We start from the raw sequence: 16,802 nt of genomic DNA, 5'->3' as shown, positions 1-16,802 counted from the left end.
GATACCGAGGAACTTTATCGGAAATGAGAATCTTTCTTAGTCTTCCTCATGCAATAGAACATCTGGCGATCGATTACCACACTATCGAGCTGTGTGTGTGCTTGGATGCATTCTTATGAGTTTTTGAATTCGTGTCCGTGTTTAAAAAAGCCTGAATTAAATTGGAAGCGGAAATGAAAATTAGCTTAACCCATTAATGAGTTCGGCGCTCTTTAGCATATGTGTTGCAACCAGGATGGGTATAAAATACTCGTAACCAATGGCTCTGACTTTGCCTTTGGTGGTTTCCCTGTTTAATGGACATAAGCAACATATAAGTTTCCTGTTGTGAGTGTAGGAGCTCGAACCGAGTAATTGGGGACGCAGAAACTAAATCGCCCACCCTTCCATAGTCATGTCTGCATACAATCAACATTGCAAACAAACACACACACATCCTCTATGTCTTGTTATCCACACTCCAGTTAACATCAGCATTATTACCTGCATACACACGTGTGTCAGATAATCAGGGTCTCACTACATGATCCTCATACTGAATATGTGTATGCATAACAAGGATTTTTTTTAATATAACGATACATCTTTTTGATACTCATTGTCAAAAGACGGAATGAGTAATGGTTTGAACTTAACTGCAAGTCACCTTTATAATCTAATTACTATTTTATATATATATGGTAAAAAAAAATTGGTCTGGTCAATATAACCTAAGCATGTTTCGCGACAATTTATTACTTTCTACGAGATCTGGGAATCCGTGGACTTAAATTGGGTTGAGGATGAACGAGTCCCGGAAGAGGCTTACGGAGAAGTCAAACACTGTTGAATATCTATTGGCAAACAAGAAAGGCCAGCTCCCGGATAGTCATCAGGTCAAGGTCGCGATCCTCGGTAGTGGATATACAGGAGTTGCGGTTGCCGTATCGCTACTTTTCAAGGTTCGTAACTTCAATCATCTACTGTCGATTGTAAATTGTATATCTACAATAAGTACAATACACTAACCACTCAGCTAGTGACTTCTTTATGTATTATATGTATGTATGTGTTTGTACATGATAGTTAATATTACAGAGCTCAAATCATATCTTCCATCTCTATTGTTAGCTATTATTTCAAAGCGATCACGTCGATCGGTAGGACGATAGGAGTACGGTAATCCTGAGACATCATCATTCGTCTTAGTCTCTTTGGAGTTATAAATTTTCCCACCCACATGACGTGACCTAAATGCTTAAGATCGGAGTGTCTTACTGACAACTGATAACTGACAACTAACAACTAGCATCTAACAACTGACAATTGACAGCCCGAGGTGTAGACAAACATAAAAAAATTTTTTACGAAGCCAGGTTGATAGATTTTACGTTCAAACCCGGGGTAAATCGAGTAATATGAGAAGGTACCTGTTCTACTGGTCCATAAAGACTAACCATCGATGGGATAGTCATCAAGTCTCGATTTACCTGATACCTTGAAGTTAAAATTGCTAATGTTGTTTTTGCTGCTGTTGAAGTTGTAGTTGATGTTGATGGCGATGGTGATGGTGATGTTGATGTTGATGTTGATGATGGTGGAGTTGGGGAATGGAAGAGACTGAAAAGGAAGACGGTAGACCTTGAAGCTACCGGATCAAAATGGTGATGTTAATGAGCGGAGGGTGGAATTGGATGCTGAAGAAGATGAAAAGAAAAAGAAGAAGATGAGGTGACTGGAGGGGAGAGAGGGAGAATCGGAGCTGCTTCTTGTTTCACTGGAGGTCCTTATCGGATGGTAAGGCGAGCATTTACACGTCGTCCAAGCGCCCCCGCACTTGCTTCCTCTTTTTCTCTTTGCCTCTTCTTTCTTCCACTGATTTATGTTTTTCGACGACGAGAAGCTGAAATCCATGCTATACCCATCTCTTATCTCCTCTCAGGCTTCTCAACCGAAATTTAACTCGTTCCCTACTCCAAGTTACGGTGTCAGTTGTCGTTTCTTTATGCATTATAAATTATTCCAATTACTTTTTTTTTTAATCAACTCTTTATTTAGTTTTTTTTTTTTATTATTATTGAAATATATATTCTTGAATTATCTCGGGTAATTTTAGATACTATTTTTTATCTTTATTCTAAATCAAAACTTTCTTTATTTATTATTTATTTTAAAGAAAAGTTTTTAATTTAAATTTAAAATTTGATTATCAGGAAAATTGAAACCTCGTTTCTTGTAATTTTATTTTAAATGATTGTAACTTTGGTTTAAATTGTCATGTTGAAATTTTAAAATATTCATTTCGAAGCTTCAAGTCTCTCCTTTCACATAATTTTACTCCTTCCAGCCTCGAAAATTTTTTTATTTTAATTACGAATCAAAAAGAAAGACCAAAAACGGGAGTTAAAATAAAAAATAAAAATTATTAAAATGAAGCTAAATTTTTTTTTTATCCGATTATTTTTTACCGAGGTATAAAAACTATAATTCATTACTTGATTGTGTATTTTTAATTTTTCAAATAAAAATAAATTATTTATCAAATTATATTAATTAAAAAAAAATCAAGTATATTAAATAAATGATAATATATTCGTAGAATTAATGTGTAGAGTAAATTTCCTCGTATAAAATATCCACGTGGTCGTGACGTGCGGTTCCGGCAATGTCGCCGCGTATGAAAAGGCAATCCGTCGCAAGCGGATAATTTTGAGGTTTGCTTCCGCTCTGGTATCATTATTATATCGCACAAATGTCGAGAATATTATAGAGAGAATATACACAGTGAAAGCAAGCGGATGCAGGGGTGGAGACATGTCATATGTGCATTCTCGTTTGTATTTTCGCTAACCAGTGACGTTCATTCGTACATCAGCGCCGCAAAACACACATCCATGTATGCACATGACATTAATATATATTTAATATTATGTATATGTTATTAAAATAATAATAATAATAATAATAATAACTGACCGAGTGAAGTTGATTGACATTATAAAATAAAAGAATCAACATGTCAAGTGAGTTATCGTCACAATCTAGGTTAAAAATCAGCCGTATGGCTATAATTTAAATTGTACGTGATAAAAAAAAATTAATAAAGAAGATGACTTTTCGTCATCACTCGCGTAGTCGTATGAAAATTTAAAGTGCGACCAAGATGAACTGCTGCACCTCCAAGTCACGTCCCAGTCTCGCCGAGCGTATCAACAGTATAGTCAACAAGTACGAGTATCAGCGCAGATGCACTCCATTAGAGAAATGTCCTGGACCTTTGCCTTCATATTTACGAAAATGTCCTTCGATTCCATGCAACTCAAGGCCAGTATCAGCACCAAAATCATTTTGTGAGCCAAGATCACTTCCCGCTTGTCATCAATATATTCCTTGTAAAAAGTCAAAGTCTTATCGTCCAACTTCATCACCATCTTACGAGTTTATTCCAACTCACAAGTATTATTCACCAGCAACAGCGGCAACAAATATACCACCGTATCCAGGACCTAATTTACAACGCTATCTGTCGAAAAAAAATATCTGCCCGTCATTAAAGGGCCGGCTGATGCTCTACAACAATTGCTACGAGTCTGAATTACCCCCAACTTATCGACCCACATCCTCATCGCCAGGTGTTGTTCCTAGATGCCCTCCGCCGCCACTGCGACCGCCAACGCTACCAACAACATCACCAATATTAACTTTTTGTCGGTGTAGCAAGGCCGGATATCCACGACAGTCGAGGTTGTTTCGCTGTGAGGACCGAGTGCCGTCTTTCAGGTGCGACATTACCTGTCCAACTAGACAACGACATCAGCCACTAAAACACAATAAACGTGTTTTGTCACCGACACTGCGTATGTCAGGTCTAAATGCCTCATCATACGAGCCGCCATTCTCTTCACCTCAGCTCGAAAGGGAATTCACAAGTAGGTTTGTCAAAGTCCCGGTAAATTATTGTACTGACTACGCTGGTACATCAACAATCTGCCCACAAAGATATGTTTGTTAAAATTCCCAGTAAGTAAATACACATATATTTATATACATATACATGAACGTTTATAAATTCTCATGTCGGTTTTAAAACCGACACACATGTACACACACCAGTGATATTAAAGAAGATGTTTAACGAGTTGAGTATCACACACAAGTTGGCATATTTTAAAATCAACGGGAATTTATATCCCGAGTTACGAGCTTTTAGAATTGAACGCGAATGAAGAGAGAATGCAGACAGCCAAGAGGATGTTTAATAAAAAAACAAAAAAAAATGTATAAAAAACGGAGTAAAGATGCACGACGCGTTACAAGAACCGCTACCGAATATCCTCAGCACGCTCGTTTGGGATTCTGTAATGAATGGACGACGGGTCGCCCGTTGAAAACACACGTAACGATCGCGGTGGGGTCTACTGGAGCCAGCGGGTGTGCTTCAGCGTGATGTTGTAGCTCTCGAGCCGAGATCGGCTAAACACCCAGGCCACTCTTGTGTGTATCTTGTCTCGGTGGTTGTCGTTGTTGTTGTTGTTGTTGTTGCTGTGGACTACTACTTATACTTGTACTTATACCCGTAGTTGTACTTGTGCCTGTTCCTGTGCTTGTACTTGTACTTATTTGGGACTATACCCGAGCAGCCAAATCTTAAAGCTGAAAGAGGAGAGAGCTGAGAGCACGGACGTGTAATTACTCAGGAATGAGTTATCGTGTGGCGTAGCACCGCCACGAAAACGTCCACAGACTCGTACTCGTATACCTTATTCTCGACTGAGTATAATATATGCTGGAGGACAACCTGCCGCGTCTTACCGTTCTGCGCTCATCCTTGTCCTCGTCGTCGTCAGCATCAGCGTGTTCTTTTAAAGTTCTTGTTCATTTTGGACACTTTTGGAGGGACAAAATTTCCACCGTGTGGTTACATCGCCAGGAGAAAAATAATCAAGAGACTTTAATGATCCATCGCATTAAATTACCGCCTGGACGTCGATCAATCGACCGCCATCATTAAACGACTCGTTAATGTCGTGTACGTGGATCGAATTTATTTATTCTCTTTATCCCAATCTTTTATTACTCTGTCATTATTTTAGGATATAAAAAGATTTTAAAATATTACGAGTCAAGACATGAAAAATAATAATAAATATTGTCACGTATGACGCTGATGCTGATTTTTAATTGATGACTGAGAGCTGGGAGCTGAGAGATGAGAAAGATATTAGAAAACTCAATAATATATTCGTCTATATATATGTCTTATTTATTATTATTTAAACAGTTAAGCTAAATTGCTTTAGCAGATTTCATTATCTCGTTTATCACTTGTCATGTTTTCTCTAACACAGCGCATTGCCTCGGAGCTGGTGCTGATAGACGCGAACGAAAGTCTCGCGAGGGCAGAGGCCCAAGATATCAGCCACGCGGGCGCTTTCCTGGGCAACCCGAGTATCTACGGGACCAAAGGTGAGAGCCAGTTGAGTGGGTATAGAAACTGAGGTCTTGGGGGTCAAACTTCCACTACACTCTCTTCTGTAGATTAAGTTATAACCGGTAATATACCTGCCAGATTACAGCGAGGCCAGGGATGCCGCGGTCTGCGTCATTGCCGCAGGTGCCAAGCAACAGCCCGAGCAGACCCGAGAAGATATGCTCCGGAAGAATCTCGACATATTTAAAACCCTTGTTCCTAATGTCTGCAAGTTCGCGCCCAACAGCGTCCTCGTAATTGTCTCCAGTCCAGGTTAGTTTCATTATTAATTATTTACACAATAAAAACTGCAATCTCAAATTTATTTTCTTCTTTCAGTCGATATTTTATCCTACGTAGCAATGAAACTCTCCGGGTTCCCGCCTAATCGCGTAATTGGTATCGGAACTTTCTTGGATAGCTGTAGATTTCGGTATTTAATCAGTCAAAAACTTGGTATTGCTCCAAGTTCTGTCCAGGCGATGATTATCGGAGAAAACGGAACCACATCTGGTAGTAAATAATTATAATTTAAATTAATATTTGACAAGATATTGAATGATTTTAATAGTATAAGTTATTGTTGGTATTTGTCAGTGCCAGTTTGGTCAGCGGTGTCTGTCATGGGAATGAAATTGAAGGACATAAACAAAGAGATAGGCACAAAGTTCGACCCTGAGGGCTGGAATGAACTTCATAATAAAGTCGTTAGCAGTACTGACGATTTAATAAGGAAAAAAGGTTACTGTAGTTGGGGAATCGGGCTCTGTGTTGGTGAAATTGTTGACGCGATCATTAGGAACACCTGCGTGTGCCTCACAGTTTCTACTTTCCTCAAGGTATACTATTATTATTATTACCATTATTAATGCTGTTATTATTATAAAAAATACTAACACTGTTTTTGAATATATTAACATATATTACGCCGCATAAATGACCCAACTATTTTTTTATTCACGAGGGCTGCAAACATGGACTCGAGAAAGATATTTATATGTCTCTGCCCTGCATCATCGGGCGAAATGGCGTGCAATCCTTAATTCGCTATCAGTATACCGAAGAAGAACAAGAATTGACGACAAAATCTTGCAAGTCGATATACGAATTACAAAAGACGATTTTAGATAAATTGGAATAAATTATTGATAGTAATTATCACGATGATGATGATGTTGATGATGATGATGACGGTTATTATTATTTAAATAAATATGTATGTATACATATAGTACACTGGAGTGGTGTTTTATTAGTATGTGTTGATATAGTATCGACAACATAATATAAACAGCGAGGACGTAGTTTAAACCAGGGCGATCGCGTGGACACGCATGTAAATTGCCTCGTGCTATAAATACCTATAGTGAGACGTAAGTTTTAAAAAATCACAGAGTATATTGAGAGTAATCCTGATGAACGAGGCGGGACAGGTGGGCGAATTTTTCTACATCGCAATATATTGGCTCCTCGCATCAGGATCCCCATTATAATCATAATGATAATCATCATCATCAGCATCTCGGACTTGGACTTGTTTCTCAAGGACTGGATAATCACTAAGTGGACACTCTCTCTCTCTAATAAAGACATGCAATATTGAGAATTTATAAACATTGGTCTGAGTGTGTAACAAGTGCGTCATCTGATTGATCAATTATAATTTAAGTAAAAATATTTTATGTTCGGTGATTTTTTTTTTCAGTTGATTAATCAGCGTCCTGATAATTTTTATTTATAATGAAATGATTAAGTTTGCGGTCAGGTGAGTATAGGTGTCCTACGAGGAGTCGTTTCACACACCGGTTTCGGTCCCAGTAACAGCCAATCCAGCATCATGTCTGCGACAGAAGCGTCACGTTTCTGCCCGGTGATTCATTATTCGTGCTAACGAATGAGCCTAAGGCTCCCGCCGCGCGGTGTACGGCTTCATCTTGGTTCCCCGGTAACTCTCGGCTCAAAGCTGCTCCAGCGGCATTATATTTTTGAGTACTCTCTCCGATACCAGAGTCTGCGTATGCGGAAGACTGCAGTGACATTGGGCAATAGTGTTGGCGGGTTTTCAGGCCCTTAAGAAGAATAATTCAAGCCCATTTTTCTGTATTATCTCGATGACGCGTCTTGAGACCATAATTTATAAACCCGCACCCTGGTACCTTTGATACTGCTCAGGGTAATGATATAATTCCTTGGTGGACTTTCTCGGCTTATACCGACCGAAATTCTCATTCGCTTTATACATACTTTTTATAATACTTTTACTGCTGTTAGCTGGTAGCTTATAAACAGTCTTGGCACTTTACCGCTAAACCGCGAAGAATATCACGGACAACTAAATAATTTATTTATATATCTGTATATATTTTAAAATTATTTTGGTAACTTTTTAAAAAACAATTCTCCGAGGTCACATTTATCATAAAGATGAAGAAGGGAGACGAGGTGTGCAAGACGAAGAGAAAAATATAAAAAAATTCAGAAGCGCCTAAAGACCGCGGTAGGTGCCGCTAATTATACTTTTTATTCGCTGGCAGCACTGAGAGCCACGGCGTGGGTTCGTGGAATAAAAAAATAATCGAGGGAGTGTACGTGAAACTGAAGAGGGATGAGATAGCCTTTTAACTCGCAGGAGAGAGACGACGACGATGCAACGTAGCTTACTTTTAAGTGGTTTTATTTTTTTTTATTTTATTTAGTTTATTTTCATTTCTCCACCAAGAGATTCCTCAGGGGCTCTTGATTGAGTTACGATTTAATTAGTCCGCGTAGCCAATCAGTAATTAAGATATCCGCTAATCAACATGCTCTCTCATTCACCTCCCAGCCAGAGTCTCTTTTAGTGACTTCTCACTCTCCTCCCCGACCTCAGCCTCCCGGGTCCTTTTCGAGCCCCGACACGTTTGTCGATACACCAAACGGCGCCAGCTTCGGCAGCGGACCCATGATTAGAGAACGTATATCAGGTCTCAATACAAGCCCAGAAGGTGAAATATTTTTTTTTGTATTGTTATAAAATCAGAGTTATATATATACATATATACATTTCTAGTTAATAAAGCTGAATAAGTGGAATTAGCGACGATTCAATGAACAAAAATATATATCTATGTATATATTACTATTATTATCATCACATATAATAATATGAATGGTTTAAGTACAAGAGAAATCTGCGAATGCGGGCTGCCCACATAATTCTGTCACCTTCTTTCAGATCTAAACTCTCTAACGTCTATTTTATCATCCCACACTCGACACCCGGATCATCCACTATAATAATATAATAATACCCTGCCTGAGTATCTAAGGCACACTTACTACAGCACACTAGGAATAGACTAGTAAAAATATAAATTTTTGTTTTAGTAATTTGATATAATATATCGCTTGTGTGTTTTTCTTTGTCACTTGTACGGATTATTACGAGCTGTTAAAAATATATTTTCCTGTACAGTTTATTTGCTCATGTCATGCTGACACATGAGTCCTCAGTAACCGTTTGTGCTAAATATTTAGCCAACAAAAAAAATAATATCTAAAAAAAAAAAAAATTACCCTGATTTATAAGAGCAGAAATAATTTTTTTTTTTTTTCTTATTCTGCTGGTAACAAAACTATTTTATGGTGAGTCTACTTCTCTTTGCCTGTGTCAAGTTCTTCGACCTTGATATTCTCCGAAGTACTTTGGGGCATAAAATTTCGGGACGAAGACACTGGAGATTAAATGAAGAAGGATATTGTGATAGTGGTAGTATAGTTGTAGGGGTAAAAATTAACTTGGGAGGCTCAAAGTATGTGTGTGCGATAGTGCTGATTGTAATTAATAGCCGGCGATTGCTTGCTCGAGAGAAAGGCCAGGGAATGGGCTGAGTATATATATATATATATATATCCCTCGCGGTTAATTGTCGAGGAAAGAGTAAGTGCGGATACTCACGCCACATCTCACTTGGTTTTTTGTTGACTCATTCTATATGTGCCGGCTTATAAAGTCAATTGCTCAATTTTATTAATTATACTTTCCACCTCCTCCTCCTCCTCCTTCTTTTATTTCTCGTACTCCTTTTCCTCCTTTATAGCCAAGAAACTCGAAACAATTCAATTACAGTCTTCTTTTTGCTTATTATTTTATCTCAGACTTCGTGAATGCATAAGAAATATTAAGTGTATTGTAGATGTAAACTGGTTGATGTATATGCAACGAATAACTTTATTAACTTGTTTAAATTTCCGCGACAGTCGGAAAGAATGGATTCGAATCGAGTACGTGGGACCTTGAAACATGGCTCGAGGGTGGGCGTTCGCTTTTGTACTCTCTTCGGTGTATTACCTCCCCCATACATATATATAAATATAAATATATATGTTGGTGGCGTTGTGAGAATGATTTATCGGGGACGCGCATGGAGAGACGGCGAACAGCTGGCGTGATATCGAATCGACGGGCAAATAACCGCCCTCAGGATCAACGAAACCCACTCTTGCATACACTCGCTGCTCAGAGGGGGTTATATATATTTTTTCTGTTTGCATATCTTACTGTTATATCAGTAGTGGAATAACTCCGATGTAATTTATCAGCAGGATTTATTTAACCTCAGGCTGAATTGTCAAAATTATTATTTTGTCCTTGGTAATTTCAATGCGTGGAGATGAAAAGAACGAATTAAAATTTTAAATAATCGCGGTAAGTGCAGAGTCCTGTTCTGCCTGTTGCTGGACACAGAACTCAGCATTCTTCACTACTCACGGTATTCTCTTGAAAAACGAAGTGGTAAGTATCCAGTTGATGGAAAAAAAAGTATTTTTTTTTTTTTTTCATCCACATAAGTATGTGTATGTATATATGTGTATATGAGTATATATTTTTATTGCGGCAAAAAAAGGTAAATACAAAAATTAGCATATCAAAGGCACATCGAGAGATGCCAAAACGCCTAATCACCTACAACACAATCTTTCCTCTCAATAATTTATAAAATTGCTCTATTACTCGGCAGCTGTCGTGGCCGTGGCCGTCGAGTTTAAAGCGGCAATGATCCAGCTCTTTTGCCTGTTTCTGCTCGTTCCTTTTCAGCCCCGATGGCAATTTGTGTGAAGCTCCCGGTTGCAAACATTGTTTATGGAAATTACAACAGTCAAGCCGCCGATCACGTTCCAACAGTACCTTCAGGACTTTTATTATCATCCTCATATATACATATACATATAAATATAGGTATATTTGTATGCGTATATTTTAGCGGGCGATTATTTTCCCCATGATTATCCACGCTGTACTTAAAACATACTTTTAATCCTCAACCCCGAAATCAAAATTTCTCGTTAGTGTTATCGCGATTTATTATAAATCACCGTCTGTATTTTACACTTCTCGTAAATAAAAAATATATATTTATAAAAAAATTTATATCGGTTTATAATAAGGTGATAAAGCCACGTCGCCGAGATAACTTATCGATTAGAAATCTTACGCGTGCGTAAAGAATATTATTAAAAAAAATAAAAATAAAAAAAAATATATATACATTACAATTGTTGTGTTATCTTTGATCAGACAGAGAAGCCTATGATTTACGTGGCATACCCGCATTAACATTAAATCATGCGTGTGTGCATACCCAAGTACACATTTGCACATGGACAAGTAAACTTTTAAGACATTTCCAATCTCCAGGACTGGGATGCTGGATGTCGCGATGTACCCACGCGTGTATTAGCTAAGCTCTAACTACTAACTACTCTCCAGGGATTGTATATCAACGTTTATGCTAATTCCACCGTCCTCGTCCTCGTCTTCAGCTTAAACATCAACGTTTGTTATTACTACATACATCAGATGCAAATGCGATACACCCGGGAGTCGTGTGATTGCAATAAAAATAAAACTATGAATATTTTTCCTGGCATTATTTCTTTCAAGCACGTGCTGCTCCCGGCGATTTTCTCTCTCACTTTACCCTTGTATCGTGTCCAAGAACTTGAAAGGATACCGGGTATTAATATAGAGGCCGAGTTCTGTAGGTCTGTAGCCTGGAAAGCGAAGGGTAAGTGACAAAACGCACGTACACATTTGACGAAGTTGCGTCAGAAACGCTTTTCCGTTATTGTATTAACTTTTCGTCAGAAATATTTGCCGTGACTCAACACCATGCGCGAATGGCCCGTCTAATCTACTGCGTCATATGATGAAATTACTGATGCAATATTTCGAGCATGTGAATTTTTTTTTCTTTTTTCTTTCAGGAATTATTTAGACAGAGGTTTCATTTGTTATAATTTCGGTAATTCTTTGAAGATAGAAGACTTTGATTGGTGAATTTATTTTAAAAGTTAACTTCAATTGATTTGACAGCACGTATACGCTCACGTACACGTTCGGCGCATGGAGCGTACGGGAGCCTATATAAAGGAGGGGATAAGGTCACCTTCCAAACCAGAAAGTTGCTAACTGTCAGGAAAGCCGGTTGAATTTTGCCGAGTCTCTGTTTAATATATATATATATAAATTCAAATATAATTGATAATTTATTAGTTTGTTAAATTTATCTTCAAACTTTTATCTCATCAAGATCTCAGAGCATCGATCTTTTAATAGGTAAGAATAATATATTTTATTTTTGATAAATTCAATAATCCCCAGTGTTTTTGTGCCAAAAGTTCAGTGAACTTTTCTAGTTTGCTATTTGAATTAATTGTGACAGTAAACTTAATTTTAATTCTTTATTTCAACAGATTTATTATATCAATTCAAGGCTAATTTTTTTGAATTTATCAACTGACCGTGAAATTTATCTTGTCATTAATAAATTTTAATTGATAATTTTAATATATATTCAAAGAGAAAAATGATTTTATTCATAAAATTTTATCATTTCCACGTGCAAATTGAATTTTTCGTGCTCTCCATGTCATCTTCCGGTGACATCCGGTACTAAAAACTCCGCGTGCTCATTAACTTGAGTTTAAAAATATTTTATCTTAAATCGTCTAGTCATTTCTAAATTAAGAATTTTAACTTTTTTTTTATTCATTTTAATTTCATGGGTCTCCGACCTCGACATTAAATTTTTTTTCCTCAATTTATCAATTGACGTCAATAGCAGTAATTCGGCTCATTCTTATTTGACTTATCGACAATTACCGTAATCTTTTGTTTCTTTAACCATAAAGACCTTTTATATCTTTGTTTATATATCAAATGTAATCCTTAATTTTTACATGTAATTTTATTTATAGAAAAATGGCAACACTTAAAGAAAAATTACTGAGCGTAGTAAAAGAGCCGACTGGTAATGGAAAAAATAAAATAACTGTCGTGGGTGTTGGTCAAGTCGGCATGGCTTGCGCATTCAGTATTTTAACAAAAGTAAGTTTTAAAATAACATATAAATAAATATATATTTATATATTTTTTGAAAAATAACTATTGATGTTTTTGTTTCTCAGTATGTTTCTAGTGACGTTGTTTTGATTGACGTGATGGCAGACAAGTTGAAAGGGGAGATGATGGATCTACAGCACGGAAGTGCTTTTTTGAAAAATTCACGTGTTAATGCAAGTACTGATTACGCAGCGAGCGCAGGCTCAAGTATTTGTATCGTCACTGCGGGAGCTAGACAACGCGAAGGAGAAACTCGTTTGGATTTAGTTCAGCGCAATACTGATATTTTCAAGGGAATAATTCCTCAGCTCGTTAAGCACAGTCCCAATTGTATTCTGCTGATCGTATCAAACCCCGTTGATATCTTGACTTATGTTGCTTGGAAATTATCCGGGTTCCCGAAAAATCGCGTCATTGGTTCTGGTACAAATTTAGATTCCGGACGATTCCGTTTTCTGTTGTCCCAAAAGTTGGGTGCCGCTCCAACTTCTTGCCATGGGTGGATTATTGGAGAGCATGGTGATACTAGTGGTTGGTATTTTATTTTATTATTTAATTTGAATCTTGAGATGTTGAATTGTCTTTATTTTTATTGACTGATTTTTATTTTTTAGTTCCAGTTTGGTCTGGAGTTAACGTTGCTGGAGTACGTCTACGTGACCTTGACCCCCGAGTTGGGACTAAAGAGGACCCAGAAAACTACGGAGACATTCACAAACAAGTTGTCTCAAGTGCTTATGAAGTTATCAAGCTAAAGGGATACACTTCATGGGCTATTGGTCTCAGTGTCGCTAATCTTGCGTCGGCAATGCTGAGAAACTCTGGTCAAGTCCATGCAGTATCTACGATGGTCAAAGTAAGTCGGTCATACAGAAATTTTTTTTAACGGTTCCTGAATTTAAATAAAAATTGCGCCCAATCATCTGTCTGGTTGTGACTGACAATTTTTTATTAAAGTTAACTTGTGATAAAAAATTTAATGACGGTCCGAAACGACGGACTCTGGTCATAAAATTTGTGACCGAAACTCAAAATGACGGTCATGCCGCATCACTAAACATTTATAATTCTTTATTTCAGGGCTTCCATGACATTGATGAAGAAGTATTTTTATCTGTACCCTGTGTTTTGGGATTAGACGGAGTTACTTCGGTTGTCCAGCAAAAATTGACTGAAGATGAAAGATCTCTTTTGCTCACTTCAGCCAAAACAATGCATCAAGTCCAAGCCAACTTGAAATTTTAAATTTAATTAGCTAACTTTAAAATATATAGCGAATACATATTTAAAATAATTGTTAACTGCATGATTTATATATTTATGGATCTATTTAAAAGTTGTGTCTATTTGAAAAAAGATCTGCATATTTTCTACTCAGTTTTAATATTTAACAGTAAGAAAAAATAATATTTTTTAATCAAACTTTAACACAAAGTAGAACTTCCGGTTCTGGACACTTAAAATACTTTGAATTCATTTTTCTATTTGAATTAAGAGACACTTCTTACAGTATAAATATTTTTTATGTTCACGTATAAAAATAAAATACTAAATGTCCATTAATAGAGCAGGTCCAAAACTGGTACGTCTACTTTGTTCCGAATAATAAAAATACCTCAAACTTACAATTAATAATAATTACGATATTTTATACATTTTTTTGGTCCATTGTAATGTACCTGTATTTATGATAATTGTGTGATATCAATAAAGTATTTGTGTGAATATTTAAACTTGACTTATAAAAGACAGTCGATAGTTGACTGTCAAATCCTTAGCCTCCTAATTTCAAAAATAATGATAAGACTAATTAAAAATCAATGATTAATCATCAAGAATGAGCATTATATTGTCCTATTTGTCATATTTAACCCAAAGAATAATCCAAAGAAATAATTTAATAAATCAAGTGAATCAATTTAAAAGAAAAAGTTTTTTTATAAAAAATATGAGAATAAACCACAGAGCGGTCAGTTTCGAGTAAGAAGTTAATTAATTTTTAATTTAAAAGTTAATAAATAATTAATAATTCCATGACTTTTTGAATAAGTAGACCTGGTTCTCTTCGAGACGGACTTTTGTGCAAAGTTAAAAACCCCGCGAGAGATAATTTTGACAAGGTGACTATCGTCGGTGCGGGAACGGTCGGAGTTGCGTGTGCCAATGCCATTTTATTCCAGGTTATTAAATTATAAAAAAACAATTAATTTAATTGCCGACTAATTGTTTTAATTCATCAGAAGATAAGCAGTCATGTAGCGATAGTCGATGCCTTTCCAAAGAAGCTGGAAGGCGAAGGAATGGACTTTTGTCACTCTTCAGTTTTTTTGGACGACCCGTTCATCGAATACGATACAGGTATCGGACATTTCCTGCAGATGATAACACAGGAAGTTTGTAAATTTACGGAGCTTTCTCTTTAGATTTTTGTGTATCAAGTAATTCGAAGGTCGTCATTATTGCCGCGGGTGCCCGGCAAATAAAAGGCGAAACCCGGCTGGAGTTGGTTCAAAAAAATGCAGACATTATTAGAAATATCGTGCCTCCTCTGGTTGAATACAGTCCTAATGCAGTATTTCTCGTAGTAACAAATCCTGGTAATATATATTTTTTATTTTTTGTAATTGATATTTGTTATATTATTGTAATTATAAGTAATTATCATTGGACATAGTTGATATTCTGTCTTGGGTAACATGGAAAGTAAGTGGTCTACCATACAGTAGAATAATTGGCAGCGGTTGCCACCTGGACTCTGCGAGATTGCGATGTCTAATCAGCGAACGACTTGGAGTAGCGTCAAAATCAGTAAATGCTTTTATTATTGGCGAACATGGAGATAGTCAGGGTAAGTTAAATGGATAATTTAAATGGAAAGTTGTTTCATATAGTTCTTTTAATCACCAGTTTGTATTTAAAACCAATGCGAGATATTAAACCCAAGGTTTTATTTTGCATTTTAGTGCCGTTGTGGTCGGGAGTTAATGTTGCTGGAGTATTATTCCGAGACGTTATGCCAAATATAGGCTTGGATATGGACCAGGATGGATGGAACGAGCTGATGAAAGATGTCACCAGAGCGTGGGTCTCTGTATAGCTTAGAAAACAGATAATTGGTAGTAAAATAAATTTATTGAGAATAAAATGAAAATTTTCTCGATTTAGCGGATCGACAGTGAGATGTCTCAAGGGATATTCGAACACGGCGATCGGTTTGACGGCGGCTGATATCACCAGAGATATTTTAAGAAACAACCCGACAGTTAAATCCGTATCGACGATGATCCAAGTGAGTGGGAAAATCAAACTGACCTTAGCAATTGCAACGATACATTTAAAATAATTATTTAATAAAATTTTTTGTCGACGCTGTCTCCAGGGTCATCATGGCATTTGCCATGAGATGTTTTTGTCCCTACCCTGCACATTAGGTGAGAATGGTGTGACTCAAGTAATACGAATGCGTATAACTGAGCATGAAAAAAAATTATTTAATAATTCAGCGGATATTATTTACAACATCCAAAAGGACATTAAGATAACGTGAATTCTTGCGACAATTGTAACTCGTGTTTATTTTAAATTTATAATTTGTTATGTTATAAAGCTCGAAGAAGCGGCTCGGAATAAAAATAAAAAAAAAATAACGATAATAAATAAATAAAATAAGAATAAAAAATAGTTGCGTGACTTAAGTAAAATGATTCTCGTCCATCCGGGTCGAAGGACGAGTGGCTTGCCTTGAAGACTGATCCCGCAGAATGTTGACAAGACCAAGAGGGCTAGTGTTATGTGTAAGCAGGAGTTTATCGGCAAGTTGAATGCCCGATCTAAGTGATCTAGCATTTTATCAATTACACAATATCCATCATAAAAAAAAACTGGGAATAATTAATCAGCTGACAGCAAATCATATTTAATGTTATTAATTACTAAAAAATGATGAATTTTTATTCCGGTGGTTTATAT

The 16,802-nt window shown here is 36.6% G+C and overlaps 3 protein-coding genes across 3 annotated transcripts; all 3 read left to right on the top strand.

The window, feature by feature from the left end:
- Positions 1-782: 782 nt before the first annotated feature.
- Positions 783-6,590, top strand: LOC103574074 (L-lactate dehydrogenase A-like 6A). The gene is made up of 6 exons (XM_008553417.1): positions 783-941; positions 5,328-5,445; positions 5,549-5,722; positions 5,789-5,962; positions 6,047-6,288; positions 6,414-6,590. Exons 1-6 carry the CDS (start codon positions 783-785, stop codon positions 6,588-6,590), a joined length of 1,044 nt encoding a protein of 347 aa, XP_008551639.1.
- Positions 6,591-11,864: 5,274 nt separating this feature from the next.
- On the top strand, positions 11,865-14,566 carry LOC103573122 (L-lactate dehydrogenase). Its single transcript, XM_008552038.3, has 5 exons — positions 11,865-12,047; positions 12,689-12,818; positions 12,899-13,364; positions 13,448-13,689; positions 13,914-14,566. The coding sequence occupies exons 2-5, from the start codon at positions 12,693-12,695 to the stop codon at positions 14,076-14,078; spliced, it is 999 nt and encodes a 332-aa protein (XP_008550260.1). The 5' UTR covers positions 11,865-12,047; positions 12,689-12,692; the 3' UTR covers positions 14,079-14,566.
- Positions 14,567-14,781: 215 nt separating this feature from the next.
- On the top strand, positions 14,782-16,435 carry LOC103574065 (L-lactate dehydrogenase-like). The gene is made up of 8 exons (XM_008553403.1): positions 14,782-14,813; positions 14,887-15,013; positions 15,074-15,191; positions 15,257-15,430; positions 15,508-15,681; positions 15,797-15,914; positions 15,999-16,122; positions 16,213-16,435. The coding sequence occupies exons 1-8, from the start codon at positions 14,782-14,784 to the stop codon at positions 16,378-16,380; spliced, it is 1,035 nt and encodes a 344-aa protein (XP_008551625.1). The 3' UTR covers positions 16,381-16,435.
- The last annotated feature ends 367 nt before the right edge of the window (positions 16,436-16,802 follow it).

Source organism: Microplitis demolitor, chromosome 6 (genome assembly GCF_026212275.2).
Source record: "Microplitis demolitor isolate Queensland-Clemson2020A chromosome 6, iyMicDemo2.1a, whole genome shotgun sequence".
Lineage (NCBI taxonomy): Eukaryota > Metazoa > Arthropoda > Insecta > Hymenoptera > Braconidae > Microplitis > Microplitis demolitor.
This window is presented reverse-complemented; position numbering and strand designations above follow the sequence as displayed.